Source organism: Globicephala melas, chromosome 1, assembly GCF_963455315.2.
Source record: "Globicephala melas chromosome 1, mGloMel1.2, whole genome shotgun sequence".
NCBI lineage: Eukaryota > Metazoa > Chordata > Mammalia > Artiodactyla > Delphinidae > Globicephala > Globicephala melas.
Window position 1 is genome coordinate 26,529,453 of NC_083314.1, and position 16,717 is coordinate 26,546,169.

The following is a 16,717-nucleotide window of genomic DNA, read 5'->3' on the forward strand; positions in this document are numbered from 1 at the left end:
ACACCAAATGGGCCTAAAGAACATTCCATCCAACAGCAGAATGCACAGTCTTCTCAAGCACACATGGAACATTCTTCAGGATAGATCAAATGTGAGGTAAAAACAAGTCTTAGCAAATTTTAAAAGATTGAAATCATACCAAGTATCTTTTCTGATTTTTCTTCATCTTTTCATACCATGGTATTAAACTAGATCAATAACAGAGGGAATACTAGAAAATTCACAAATATGTGTAAATTAAACAACACACTTCTGAACAACCAATGGGTCAAAGATGAAATAAAAAAGGAAAATCAAAAAATATCTTAAAACAATGAAAATAAAAACACAACATAACAAAACTTATGGGATGGAGCAATAAAAGTTCAAGTCAAGAAGGGATATTTATAGTGATAAATGCCCACACTCAGAAAAAAGAAAGACCTCAAATAAACAATATAACTTTATACCTGAAGAAAATAGAAAAAAAAAAGAAAGAAACTAAATTCAAAATTAGCAAAGGAGAGGAAATAACAGTGAAATAGAACAGAAATAAAAGAGACCAAAAAAAGAATAAAACTAAGAATTTTTTTAAAAGATAAACAAAATTGGCAAAACTTTAGCTAGACTACCTACGAAAAAAGAAGACTCAAATTACTGAAATCAGAAATGAAAATGAGAAAATCACTACCAATTCTACAGAAATTTTTAAAGAAATCATAAAAGACTACTATGAACAATTAGGCCAAAATATTGGACAATCTAGTAGAAATGGATAAATTCCTAAAAATATATGACCTACCAAGAATAAATCATGAAGAAGCAGAGTATCAGACAAACCAATTATGAGTCAGAAGCTTGAATTAGTAAGCAAAAATCTCCCAACAAAGAAAAAGCCCAGTATTTGATGGCTTCATTGGTGAATTCTACCAAGCATTTAAGGAAGAATTGATACCAATTCTTTCCAAACTCTTCCAAAAAACTGAAGAGGAGTGGATATTTCAAAACTCTTTTTGCAAGTGCAGCATTACTCCAATATCAAAACCAGATAAGGGCACTACAAGAAAAGAAAACTACAGGCCAACATCCCTGATGAATACAGATTCAAAAATTCTCAGTGACATACTAGCAAACCAAATTCAACAGCATATTAAAAGGATCATACACAATGATCAAGTGAGATTTGTCCCTGGAATGCAATATAGGAAAATAAATCAATGTGATAACCACATTAATAGACTGAAAGACAAAAATCATTTGATCTTCTCAATATATGCAGAAAAAGCATTTGACAAAATACATTATCCTTGATTGATAAAAACCCTCAACAAATTGGATATAGAAGGAACATACTTCATCATAATAAAGGCAAGATATGACACACCACAGCTAACATCTACTCAGTCATGAAAGGTTGAAAGCTTTTCCTTTAAGGTCAGGAACAAGACAAGGGCACTCATTCTCACCATTTCTATTCAACATAATAACTGAAGTCCTAGAGAAAGCAATCAGGCAAAAAAAAGAAAAATAAGGCATCTGAATTGGAAAGAAAGAAATAAAATTGTCTCTGTTTGTTGATGATATAATCTTGTATATAGAAAATCCTAACGAGTCCACCCCAAAATTGTTAGAACTAATCAATAAATTCAGGAAAGTTGCAGCATACAAAATCAACATGCAGAAATCAGTTGCATTTCTATATACTAATGATAAACTATCTGAAAAAGAAATAAAGAAAGCAACAATAGCAACACAAATAATAAAGTACAGGAATAAATTTAACCATGGAAGTGAAATATCTATATACCAAAAATTATAAGACATTGATGAAAGAAACTGAGGAACACTTAAATAAATGGAAAAATATCCCATGTTCATGGATTGGAAGAGTTAATATTGTTAAAATGTTCATACTACCCAAAATCTTATATAGAGTCAATGAAATTCATATCAAATATCCAACGGAATTTTCACAGGAATAGAAGAAACAATTCTGAAATACATATGGAGCCCCAAAGACCCCAAAGAGTCAAAGCAATCTTGAGAAAGAAAGCCAGAGGCATCACATTTCCTGATTTCAAAGTACAATACAAATCTATAGTAATCAAAACGGTATGGTACTGGCATTAAAATAGATACATGGAGCAATGGAACAGAATAAGGGCACAGAATTAAACCCTCACAAATATGGTCAACTAATGTTTGACAAGGGCACCAAGAACAGGATATGGGCAAAGAAGAGATAGTGTTGGAAAAATTGGATATCCATATGCAAAACAATGAAACTGGACCCTTACCTTATACCACTCAAAAGATCAACTCAAGGACTTCCCTGGTAGTGTAGTGGTTAAGAATCTGCCTGCCAATGCAGGGGACAAGGGTTCGAGCCCCGGTCTGGGAAGATCCCACATGCCACGGAGCAACTAAGCCCATGCGTCACAACTACTGAGCCTGCACTCTAGAGCCTGCAAGCCACAACTACTGAGCCCATGTGTCACAACTACTGAAGCCCACACACCTAGAGCCCGTGCTCCACAACAAGAGAAGCCACTGCAATGAGAAGCCCACACACCACAACAGAGTAGCCCCCACTCGCCACAACTAAAGAAAGCCCGCGCACAGCAACAAAGATCCAACACAGCCAAAAATAAATAAATTAAAAAAAAATCAACTCAAAATGGACTGAGAACTTAAATATTATACCCGAAACTGTGAAACTCCTAGAAGAAAACATAGGGAAGAATCTCTCTGATATCAGGCTTAGTAATGAGTTTTTGGATATGACATCAAAAGCATAAGCAACAAAAGTAAAAATCAAAAAGTAAGAATACATTAAACTAAAATGTTTCTGCACAGCAAAGGAAGCAGATGAGTAAGTTTTAGGGATCTAATGTACAGCATGGTGACTATAGTTAACAATAATGTATAATAAAAAGAAAGACAGAGAAGATACTGGTATTAGGTTAGTGAAGGAATGAGAGAGTTTTAAGAAGAAATAAGTGATACCCAGCATTAAATGTGGTACAGAAATCAAACAGTAAAAGGACTAAAAAAATCCCATTAAACGTTCAGTAACGTTGCCAAAGCAGTTTAAGTGGATAGACAGATAGTAGGCAGAGAGTACTGGGATAGACTGATGAAGCAGAACATTGTTACAGTGAATTTGAAAAAGATGGTAATTTGAGCATGACCCCTTGGATCCTTCTCCCTTCCTTTTCTGTATTCTAACCCTAGGGGAGAGAGAGAATAAAGCAAGAGAGTTTAGATGCTAATACAGTACCTGATCCATGAATTCTCTTCCCTCGGGTCAGAATTCTGGTTTGTGGGCAGAGTCAATAGGTTAGGAAAGCCCAGGGAAGAGAGGCAATGCTCAGCAGGGCCTTGTACTTGAGGTTTAATGCTTTGCAGTCTCTGTCTTGAAATTCTTTTTTTTTTTTCCCCCCCCGGTTCGTGGGCCTCTCACTGTTGTGGCGTCTCCTGCTGTGGAGCGCATGGCTCACGGGCCCAGCCGCTCTGCGGCATGTGGGATCCTCCCGGACCTGGGCACGAACCCGTGTCCCCTGCATCGACAGGCGGACTCTCAAGCACTGCGCCACCAGGGAAGCCCTGTCTTGAAATTCTTAATAAATGTATCTTTGAACTTGTGGTTTGTACGTGAAGTATGATAGGAAAATGAAGCATGCACTTGGAGGTTTGGCTCATGCAGTACTGTCTCCTATTACTTATCTTTCCCATGGGACAGGCTCTTGGCCACCCACTCATTATGCCCTGGCACCTTGGGTCCTGCCTGGCCTTTCCCTTCTCACTCCTTGTCCTGAAAACTAGTTCTGGGCTCAGGTATGAGGAGGGTCAGCATAGGGTGTTTAAGTCCTGTGACATCTTGAAGTAAGGCATGCCAGCAATTGTCCTCCCCGAACCCCAGCTAGCAAAATTATGGTGTGGCTGATGGAGGCCTCATCTAGGCAGGTACCAAGGGTGTCACACCCACCCCCAATCCAGGTACCAAGGGTGTCACAGTGCAGAGGTTGCAATATCCTTGAGGGTTGCCTATCAGCTATGGGTTGAGGTGGTAGGTCCACTGTAAGGGAAGATGTCTGGTTTGACTTCTTCAGACCCCACCCCTGGTTGAAGTATTATATGTCAGTCCAATGACTGTTGAGAGGGAAAATTGAGCAGCTAATGGGCTGCACACACGCTAAACCTGGTGACTATATGAGTTTGTACTTGACCCAAGAGTATTCTCATGTCCAAGGGAGCATGACATTATATTCCAAATAAAAAGTGCCACGACGGGTAGAGAGTAACTACAGAAGAAAGGAAAAGCTTTATATTTAATACTTTTAATGGTATTTTTCCCTTGGCTTTTGAACCAGAGGCCCTCCATATTCATTTTGTACTGTACCCAACAGATTACACAGCCAGTTATGGATGCAATAATGCAGAAATGGTAGAATATAGTATACAATGGTACTTTCCTCTAGATAGTAGGATTTTAGTAATTAAAAAAAATTAAACACAGATGATGAGAGAACTAGAAAACTGAAAGAAACATTTGAAAAAATAGTCTAGAATGAGTCATGGGAAATAAAAAGATAGGAAATGTGAAAAGATTTGAAGCATCGGGAAGGACAGAATGAAATGGTGGCATGTTTCTATTATGGAAATTTAAAAAGAAAGAAGAAAGAGAATGAGAGAAAACCAGGATTTGAAAAGATAGTAACTGAATTTTCAGAATTTATGAAAGGCTTTAATCGTCAGATTCAGGAACTATAATAAATCAAAAGTAGGATAAATATAAAGAAACTTACAATAGCAAAGTTTGTATAGCTCAATAGGTAAGGTTGAACTTCTTAAAACAGCTACAGAGAAAATAATGATTACCTAGAGAAGGAAAATCCATTAGACAGAGAGCAGACTTCTCAACTGCAATAGCAGAAGCCAGAAGTCAATGAAAAATAATTCTAAGGCCTTGAAAATCAAAGGTTAAAGATACATGAACATATTAATATAAGACAGAACATAAGTTGAAAAGCATTACAAGTGAGAAACAAGGTCACTACAAACAAAGTCTCAATTCTTCAAAAAATCTTAATAATTCTAAAGTTATATGCACTAAAAGATAAAATAAAAAGCAAAAATTTACATACCTACAAGGAAAAGTGACGTATCTACCATCATAGTGGGAAATTTTAGCCAATATCAAGTCAACAATGAGCCAAATAAGTACACAAGACTTTGAACAGTACACTTAACACACCTGATCTACTGGACATAAATAGCATACTTCATCCAACAATAGGAAAATATATTTTCTTTAGGTACACACGAGACATTTATAAAATTTGACTACATGCTAAGCCAAAGATTTGATTCTAACGCTTCTGTGATCACAATACAATTAGGTTAGAATTCAATAACAAAACAATAATTTAAAAGGCTCATGTCTGTAAATTTAAAAATGCATTTCTAAACAACTCATTGCTCAAACAAATTGTAGCAGTTACTAAACAATTATTTATGAGCAATAATGAAAAATTACAATTATGAGATATTCCACTATTTGTTGATGCAGCTATAGAGGTACTTAGAAGAAATTTTATTTCCTTAAACACATACATTCGAAAAAAAAGGAAGTTTTAAGCCTAGTAGGCTATATAACTAATTCAAAAACTTTAGAAAAACAAACTCAAAAAAAGAAATAATGTAAAAAACAAATTGAGATAAAATAGACAACAATACAAAAGCTCAATAAAGCCAAAAGATGGTTCTTTGAAAAGACTAATAAAATAGAAATATCTCTAGGAAGAAGAACAAGGAAATAGAAGGAAGGCACAAATAAAAATATTAGAAATGATAAAAGAGAGGCATACCTACTATTACTTCAGTGATTAAACAAATATAAGAGGATATTATGGACAACTTTATGACATTAAAATTGATACTAAAATTGCTAACTGAAGACATGGATGAATTCCTGGAAATAAAATACTACAAAAATGGATTTTATAAGAATTAGAATTCCAAAATAGGATTTTAACCATTAAAGAAATTGAGTTAATAGTTATAAAATTTCCCCCCCACACACTCAAAAAATCCAGGTCCAGGTAGATTTCTATGCAAGTTTCCATCAAATATTCAAGGAACATATATTTCCAATCTTATACAAAATCTCTCAGAGAACAGAAAAGAACTCATCCTAACTTACATGATGAGTCTAGCATAGCCTTGATATCAAAAGAGGAAAAGGATAGTACAAGGGGAGTAAAACCACAGGCCAATCTCACTCATGTATATTCGCACACACAAAAAATTAAATAATATTAGCAAATGGAATCTATCAATGTATATGAAAGTTAATTCATCAAGACCAAGTTGGCTTATTCCAGAAACACAAGGTTAGTTTAATATGGATATATTAATAACTATTATCCATCAGATTAACATAGTAAAAGAGAAAAACCGTATGAACTTTTATGTGGAAGAGAAAAAAACTTTGAATAAATTTCAGCACCAATTCATAAAAAAATCCACAGCCACCTTGGAATAAAAGGGAACTTCCTTAACCAGGCAAAGTTTAACTCATAACCTGTAACAAATATTATACAACTAGTGAAATGATGAGAGTCTTCCTTTTAAGATCAGGAATAAAATAAGGAGACCTGCTATCACCCTTCTAAGAAACATTGTATTTGATGTTCTAGACATGCAGTAAGAATAAAAGGAATGGAAGCCATACTTATCAGAAAGAAAAACAAAATCATCATTATTTGCAAGTAATCTGATTTTTTTTAATTCCAAGAGAATATATAAATAAATTATCACAATATAAGAGTTTAGCAATGTTGCTGAATGCAAAAATCAACATTCAAAAGTAAATTGTATTCTATACAACAGGAATAACTGGTTAGAAATTGTAATTTAAAATTTTTGACTATTTATAATAGCAAAAAAAAAAAAAAGAGTACCTAGGAATAAGTCTAATAAAAATGTCCTGGAACCTTTATTAAAAATTACAAAATCTTATTGGCAGACATGTAAAAAGACCTAAGTAAATGGAGAGTTATATATTATTCAGGAGTAGAAAGACACCCCAAATTGATTAAAATATTTAGACAAATTATAAAAATCCCAGCTAAGGTTTTTGTAGAATTTGACAAACCAATTCCAAAAATTTATAGGAAGAAAAAATAGGTCCATGATACAGCTAAGAAATTCCTGAAGGACGACAAGAGCTGGGGTCAGGGTGGGGTGGGTATTTGTACTATCACTTCTCAAGATTTAAAAAATAAAGTTATAGTAATACAGATAATGCAGCATCTGTTCAAGTATAGACAAATATATCAGCTAATCCATTTGTGGTTAACTAAAGCTAAATACTCTTAAAACACATTAATTACTTTTCTTTTGCATTACTTACATAACCTTGCTTCTTGGTAAGGCTCTGGGAGAGTGGCAGTAATTCAGAGAAGAATGGGTAAATGTGTACTCCTGGTGGGGCTTGCTGAAATCTAGCTATCAGGACTTTCAGTTCAAAGGTTACACATAAACTACAGAGCCATCTGACTTAAAGGGACCATGTAAACCAGGACAGTGAAATTATCGGCAACAATTATGCTTTACCGAAGACACAAGTATTCTGATAGGTTCTGTTTGGGTCATATGGCCATCCTCACCTAATTGCTGTGGCCAATGAAATGTGGGGTTGTGGAGGTAGTACCACATAAATCACATGAAATTAATAATTTCACCACAGAATAGGGGAGGGATGGTTCCCTCAAAGGAAGGGATATTAAGTACATAAAAAGAATTAGGTACATTACAGTCATCTGGAGAGCAGGGACCACATAAGACAGTTCTTTTTATCCTACACGGTATTTAGGATATGCTTGGACTATGATACTAAAAACAAAACAAAACAAAACAAAACTCTGACTCATTGATGCATTTTACTTATTGATTTTATAATGCAATTAACTATTTTTTCTTGTACCAGTTTTTCCTTCTTAGTTATATTCATTCACCATCATGTTAAAAAGAGTTTGAAGAGCTATCTAAGAAAACGAGAGTACTTTTGGAATATAATGTATACAATGGAAACCAAAGAAGCCTGTAATCTGAAAAACCAGAGTCAATTTCCAATGCTATCTTTTAGTAGCTGCATATTTTTTCCAAATTATTTAACCTATCCAAGCTTACATTTCCTCATTTATAATAAAGATAGTAATACTTACATTTAACTGGTAATTATGAAAACTGACATAGCTAATTTACATAAAGTATGACCATGTAGAAGCAGTATTTGTTCAAATAGTGGTTGCTATTGTTATATTTACTGTTTGTTCTTCACTATTAGTTGGGCATTAGTTGGGTACATTTGAGGACATCTTGATTGGTGAATAAAAGCTTATATGGAAACTATAATGCAGATAATCAATTTGTGGTTAATTAAAGCTAAATACTTTTAAAACGCATTAATTACCTTTCTTCTGCATTACTTACATAACCTTATAATACCACAGAAAGCAAGTATGAGAACTGTCCACAGATAAATAGCGTTCTTCTTCTAAATCCTAAAAGAAAATGCAAAAGAAACTATGATGAAATTATATATATATATATATACATCTTTTCTGTATATTTTAGCCCCAGATGTATATATGTATATACATATATATACATATATATATATATATATATATATATATATATATATATATATATATACATCTTTTCTGTATATTTTAGCCCCAGTTCCTAATATCTGGTCTTTGACCCTGGTTCCTGACACCTAGCTCCTAATACTCTTTAATTTCCTGAGTAATAGGAACGTCTGACACAGAGCCCCTAAATTCTTTTTGTTCTAATGAGTTAACTCGGTGGGCTCCTGGCTGGGAACTGATCACTAGAAAAACCAACCCATGGTTAAAAGCTTGGAACTTTCAGCTCAGCCTCCCATTCTCAGCTCAGCCTCCCCCCATTCTCTGGAGAGTGGAGAAGGGCTGGAAAATGAGTCAATAATCAATCATGCCTACTTGATGAAGTCTCCATAAAAATCCTTAAAGTATGAGAGTAAGAGAGCTTCCAGGTTGGTGGACACATCCACATGCCAGCAGGTGATGTACCCAACTGCACAATGACAGAAGTTCCTGTACTCAGAACCCTTCTGGACTTTGCCCTATGTACTCCTTGACCTTGTTGTTCATCTGGATCCTTTTACCATATTCTTTATTTTAACCAGTAAATGTGTTTCCCTGAGTTCTGTGAGTTGTTTAGCAAATTACTGAAATTGAGGAGAAAGTTATGGGAACCTGGATTTATCACCAGTCAGTCAGCAATTGGCAACTGAAGTGGGTGCAGTCTTGTGGGACTGAGCCCTTAACTTGTGGGATGTGACATTAACTCTAGGTAGATATTGTTGGAACTTTGAATGGTAGTACCCCCAGCTAATATAGGAGAATTGGTCAATGTTGAACCACCCCCCCCACCAATATCTGGACACAGAAGTGTTCTCTGCAACTGTACAAAGGAAAACAGTGAATTTTCCTCGAAAGTCTTCCTCAATGAAACACAACTCAATTAATTTTCTTGTTTAATTGTTCTCAACAAGAGATGAAATTGCTTGCAAAGAAATGTTTGGCAATGCTTGGAGACATTCTTTGGTTGTTATAACTGAGGCCTTTTGAGTGCATTTCAAAAGTCACACATACCTCCTTAAAGGCTGTAAGGTCTGATAGCACTATATATAAATGACAAATATATTCCTATATATACATGTATTAGTGTGTACATATTTTTTACATAACATTACACATTTATGTGGACTTCCAACACATAACAAAAGGGAGAGAAATCCTTTACTTCCTCAGGAATCAGTAAAGAGAAATCCTTTACTTCCCAGGAACACAATTCCTGGGAAACACACTGGGAAACACACAAACTCAAAAAGCCAAATTCAAATATTTTTCAATCTACAGGGATTGAAATGTGAATTACTATATACATCTGGCCTCTCCCACTTCACCCTGTCTACCTGTTTCCTGAAAATACAGGTTACTAAGTAAAAGGAAAGCAACAGAACTTAGAGAAACACTTTACTCATGGGGGAAAAAAAAAGTAAAAAGAAGGCACAAGCCCCAGAGTAAAGGCAGGACTTGTCACATGAAGTCTCTACACAGCAATGGCTTTAAATACACTTATGTGGGAACATCAACTATAAGGTGTGTGGCCAGTACTTTGTTATGAACTAGCACAGTGCCATTGCTTTAAAATTCCTTATTGTTAGGGGTGGAGTGAAGATGGCGGAGTAGGAGGACACATCCACTAGGTGCTGGTGGAGGACCTCAGACACCAAAGGGGACAGGAATCCCCATGCCACCAGGTAGGACACAGGAAGGAAGGAGCGGGGGAAGGAAAAGTTGGAGGTAGGATGGGACTGGCACCCCTGAGGGAGGCTGGGGTAGGGGAGAGGTTCCTACACTCAGAGGGGTCCACTCATGGCGTGGGGATTGATGGGGATGGAGAGGGACCTTCTGGGGATTGGGGATCAGAGGCGAACACGGCCAGCATCTCCCCTGCCACTTGCGCCCCGGCAAGCCTCCTGGGGTCCTGGGCCTGAATCCCTCCCCGGCCCCCTCTGGCCGGTCAGATCCTGGGCCTAAGTGCCCCCGCTGAGGCCTCTTCCAGCCGCACGGGTCCTGGACCTAACCCCCACCCCTCAGCTAAGGGCTTTTCTGGCTGCATAGGTCCAAGGTCTAAGCCCTACGGCCCGCTAAGGCCTTTCCTGGCCGCGCAGGTCCTGGGCCTGAGCCCCACAGCCCCCAGGCCTCCTCCAGCCTTTTTTAAAAAAATTCTTACCTTTTAATCTTATTTTTTATTTTATTTTTTCATTTTTAAAATTTTATATATATATATATTTGCTGTTGTGGTTCTGTTTTGTTTTGTTGTGGTGATTTCATTTTTATTTTTTCTATTGTATTTTTAATTTTTCTAATTTTATTTTATTTTTTCTTTATTGTTATTGTTCTGCTCTTTTTTGTTTGTTGCTTTTTTTTTTTTTTTTTTTGCCACACTGTGTAGCTTGTAGGGTCTTGCCTGAGCTCCTGTGGTGGGTGTGTGGAGTCCAAAACACTGGAGTAACAGAGAAGCTCAGATCCCAAGGAATGTTAATTGGTGTAAACTCTCCCACAGGTCCTCATCTCAGCACCAACACCCAGCTTCAACCAACTGCCTGCACACTACAGTGCTGGATGCCTCAGGCCGAACAACCAGCACAACAGGAACACAGCCCCACAAATCAATAAGAACGAGATGACAAAAAAAATGTGTTACAGATGAAGGAGCAAGGTAAAAACCTATAAGACCAAATAAATGAAGAGAAAATAGGCAACCTACCTGAAAAATAATCCAGAGTAATGATAGTATAGATGATCCAAAATCTTGGAAATAGAATGGAGGTATGGATTGAGAAAATACAAGAAATGTGTAACAAGGACCTAGAAGAACTAAAGCACAAACAAACAGTGATGAACAACACAATAACTGAAATGAAAAATACTCTAGAAGGAATCAGTACCAGAATAACTGAGGCAGAAGAATGGATAAGTAACCTGGAAGATAGAATGGTGGAAATAACTGCTGAAGAGCAGCATAAAGAAAAAAGAATGAAAAAAAATGAGGACAGTCTCAGGGACCTCTAGGACAACATTAAATGCACCAATATTCGAATTATAGTGGTCCTAGAAGAAGAAGAGAAAGAGAAAGGGTCTGAGAAAATATCTGAAGAGATTAGAGTCAAAAACTTCCCTAAGATGGGAAAAGAAATAGCCACCCAAGTCCAGGAATTGCAGAGTCCATACAGGATAAACCCAAGGAGAAACACACCAACACATATTAATCAAACTAAGAAAAATTAAATTCAAAGAAAAAATATTAAAAGCAGCAAGGGAGAAGCAACAAATAGCATACAAGGAAATCCCCATAAAGTTATCAGCTGATTTTACAGCAGAAAGTCTGCAGACCAGAAGGGAGTGGCAGGATACATTTAAAGTGATGAAAGGGAAAAACCTACAACCAAGATTACTCCACCCAACAAGGATCTCATTCACATTCAACAGAGAAATCAAAAGCTTTACAGATAAGCAAAAGCTAAGAGAATTCAGCACCACCAAACAAGCTTTACAACAAATGCTAAAGAAACTTCTCTAGGCGGGAAACACAAGAGAAGAAAAAGACCTGCAAAAACAAATGCAAAACAATTAAGAATATGGTAATAGGAACATACATATTGATAATTACCTTGAATGTGAATGGACTAAATGCTCCAACCAAAAGATCCAGAATGGCTGAATGGATACAAAAACAAGACCCATGTATATGCTGTCTACAAGAGACCCACTTCAGACCTAGGAACACATACAGACTGAAAGTGAGGGAATGGAAAAAGATATTCCATGCAAATGAAAATTGAAAGAAAGCTGGAGTGGCAATACTCATATCAGATAAAATAATCTTTAAAATAAAGACTGTTACAAGAAACAGGGAAGGACACTACATAATGATCAAGGGATCAATCCAAGAAGAAGATATAACAATTATAAATATTTATGCACCCATCATAGGAGCAACTCAATACATAAGGCAAATGCTAACAGCCATAAAAGGGGAAATCAACAGCAACACAATAATAGTGGGGACTTTAACACCCCACTTACACCAATGGACAGATCATCCAAACAGAAAATAAATAAGGAAACACAAGCTTTAAATGACACAATAGATCAGATAGATTTCATTGATATTTATAGGACATTCCACCCCAAAGCAGCAGAATTCACTTTCGTCTCAAGTGTATACGGAACATTCTCCAGGATAGATCACATCTTAGTTCACAAATCAAGCCTCAGTAAATTTATGACAATTGAAATTATATCAAGCATCCTTTCCAAACACAACTCTATGAGATTAGAAATCAATTACAGTAAAAAACTGTAAAAAACATAAACACATGGAGGTTAAACATTACGCTACTAAATAACCAAGAAATCACTGAAGAAATCAAAGAGGAAATTTAAAAATACATAGAAACAAATGACAGTGAAAACACAATGACCCAAAACCTATGGAATGCAGCAAAAGCAGTTCTAAGAGGGAAGTTTATAGCAATTCAATCTCAACTCAGGAAACAAGAAAAATCTCAAATAAACAATCTAACCTTACAGATAAAGCAACTAGAGAAAGAAGAAGAAGCACACACACAAAAAAAACCCCAAAGTTAGTAGAAGGAAAGAAATCATAAAGATCAGAGCAGAAATAAATGAAATAGAAATGAAGAAAACAATAGCAAAGATCAACAAAACTAAAAGTTGGTTCTTCGAGAAGAAAACAAAATTGATAAACCTAGCCAGAATCATCAAGAAAAAAGGGAGAGGATTCAAATCAATAAAATTAGAAATGAAAAAAGAGAAATTACAACTGACAGCACAGAAATACAAAGGACCATAAGAGACTACTACAGGCAACTATATGCGAAGAAAATGGACAACTGGAAGAAATGGACAAATTCTTAGAAAGGTACAAACTTTCAAGACCGAACGAGGAAGAAATAGGAAATATAAACAGACCAATCACAAATAGTGAAATTGAAATTAAAAATCTTCCAACAAACAAAAATCCAGGACCAGATGGCTTCACAGGACAATTCTATCAAACATTTAGAGAAAAGCTAACACCTATCTTTCTGAAACTCTTCCAAAAGATTGAAGAGGGAGGAACACTCCCAAACTCATTCTATGAGGCCACCCTGATACCAAAACCAGATAAAGATGTCACAAAAAAAGAAAATTACAGACCAATATCACTGATGAACATGGATGCAAAAGTCCTCAACAAAATACTAGCAAACAGAATCCAACAACACATTAAAAAAATCATACACCATGATCAAGTGGGATTTATCCCAGGGATGCAAGGATTCTTCAATATACACAAATCAATCAATGTGATACACCATATTAACAAATTAAAGAATTAAATTACTAATAATATAATTAAAGTTAATTAAAGTTAATAATTAAATTATTGTCTCAATAGATGCAGGAAAAGCTTTTGACAAAATTCAACAACCATTTATGATAAAAACTCTCCAGAAAGTAGGCATAGAGGGAACCCACCTCAACATAAAAGGCCATATATGACAAAGCCACAACAAACATCATTCTCAATGGTAAAAAACTAAAACCATTTCCTCTAAGATCAGGAAAAAGACAAGAGTGCCCACTCTCACCACTATTATTCAACATAATTTTGGAAGTTCTAGCCATGGCAGTCAGAGAAGAAAAAGAAATAAAAGAAATCCAAACTATAAAAGAAGAAGTAAAACTGTCACTGTTTGCAGATGACATGATAGTATACATAGAAAATCCTAAAAATGCTACCAGAAAACTACTAGAGCTAATCAATGAATCTGGTAAAGTAGCAGGATACAAAATTAATGTACAGAAATCTCTTGAATTCCTATACACTAACAATGAAAAATCTGAAAGAGAAATTAAAGAAACAATCCCAGTTACCACTGCAACAAAAAGAATAAAATACCTAGGAATAAACCTACCTACGGAGGCAAAAGACCTGTACTCAGAAAACTATGAAACACTGATGAAAGAAATCAAAGATGACACGAACGTATGGAGAGACATACCATGTTCTTGGATTGGAAGAATCAACATTGTGAAAATGACTATACCACCCAAAGCAATCTACAGATTCAATGCAATCCCTATCAAATTAGCAATGTCATTTTTCACAGAATTAGACCAAAAAATTTTACAATTTATATGGAAACACAGAAGACCCTGAATTAGCCAAAACAATTTTTAGAAAGAAAAACAGAGCTGGAGGAATCTGACTCCCTGACTTCAGACTCTACTACAAAGCTACAGTCATCAAAAGAGTATGGTACCGGTATAAAAACAGAAATATAGATCAATGGAACAAACAGAAAGCCCAGAGATAAACCCATGCACCTGTGGTCACATAAGCTACAACAAAGGAGGCAAGAATACACAATGGAAAAAAGACAGTCTCTTCAATAAGTGGTGTTGGGAAAACAGGACAGCTACATGTGAAAGAATGAAATTAGAACAATCCCTAACACCATACACAAAAATGAACTTAAAATGGATTAAAGACATAAATGTAAGACTGGACACTATAAAACTCTTACAAGAAAACATAGGCAAAAATCCTCTTTGACATAAATCACGGCAAGATCTTTTTTGACCCACCTCCTAGAGTAATGAAAATAAAAACAAAAATAAACAAATGGGACCTAATGAAACTTAAAAGCTTCTGCACAGCAAAGTAAACCATAAACAAGATGAAATGACAGCCCTCAGAATGGGAGAAAATATTTGCAAAGGAAGCAATGGATAAAGGACTAATCTCAAAAATATACAAACAGCTCATGCAGCTCAATATCAAAAAAACAAACAACCCAATCAAAAAATGGGTGGAAGATATAAATAGACATTTCTCCAAAGAAGACATACAGATGGCCAAGAGGCATGTGAAAAGATGCTCAACATCACTATTTACTAGAGAAATGCAAATCAAAACTATAATGAGGTACTGGTCACAATGTGCATCATTGAAAAATCTACAAACAGTAAATGCTGCAGAGGGTGTGGAGAAAAGGGAACCCTCTTGCACTGTTGGTGGGAATGTAAATTGATACAGCCACTATGGAGAACAGTATGGAGGTCCCTTAAAAAACTAAAAATAGAACTACCATATGACCCAGCAATCCCACTACTGGGCATATACCCTGAGAAAACCATAATTCAAAAAGTGTCCATACCACAATGTTCATTGCAGCACTATTTACAATAGCCAGGACGTGGAAGCAACCTAAGTGTCCATTGACAGATGAATGGATAAAGAAGATGTGGTACATATATATAATGGACTATTACTCAGCCATAAAAAGAAATGAAATTGGGTCATTTGTAGAGATGTGGATGGACCTAGAGCCTGTCATACAGAGTGAAGTAAGGCAGAAAGAGAAAACCAAATATATATTAATGCATACATGTGGAATCTAGAAAAGTGGTACAGATGAACCTATTTGCAAGGGAGGAATAGAGAAGGAGACGTAGAGAACGCACATGTGGACACGGGGGAGAAGAGGGGGTGGGATGAACTGGGAGATTTAGATTGACATATATACACTACCATGTGTAAAATAGATAGCTAGTGGGAACCTTCTGCACAGGGAGCTCAGCTTGGTGCTCTGTGATGACCTAGTTGGGTAGGATGGGTGGGAGGGAGGTCCAAGAAGCAGGGGATATATGTATACATATAGCTGATTCCCTTCGTCGTACAGCAGAAACTAACACAACATTGTAAAGCAATTATATTCCAATAAAAAATTCCTTATTATTATTGTTGACTAGAGAGGATTCAACATCACTCTTATTTAATTGCATTCACATAGCTTTCCTGAATTGAAGAAAATGTAGTGGAATACAAATAAATCTGCTAGAAATGGCTTTTTAACTGTTGATATTGTCATAGGAGTATATGATCTGAGACCCACTTATCTGGGAGTACTGTTATCATTAAGGTGGTAACTGGGGCTTTAATATATTTATTAATAAAAAAGCTAATGTAAAAATCATATATGGTGATCCCCTCTTATCCATGGGGGATATATTCCAAGACCCCCAGTGGATGGTTGAAACTG

The 16,717-nt window shown here is 35.9% G+C and overlaps 1 protein-coding gene across 1 annotated transcript in view; it reads right to left on the minus strand.

Annotated features, from left to right (window-relative positions):
* Positions 1 to 16,717, minus strand: part of CATSPERE (catsper channel auxiliary subunit epsilon) — a 232,659-nt gene that overhangs the window by 198,796 nt on the left and 17,146 nt on the right. Inside the window, exon 3 of the mRNA XM_060285306.1 lies at positions 8,479 to 8,549. Within this exon, the coding sequence (XP_060141289.1) occupies positions 8,479 to 8,480 (2 nt within the window). The 5' untranslated portion in view covers positions 8,481 to 8,549. The remainder of the gene's footprint in view (positions 1 to 8,478; positions 8,550 to 16,717) is intronic.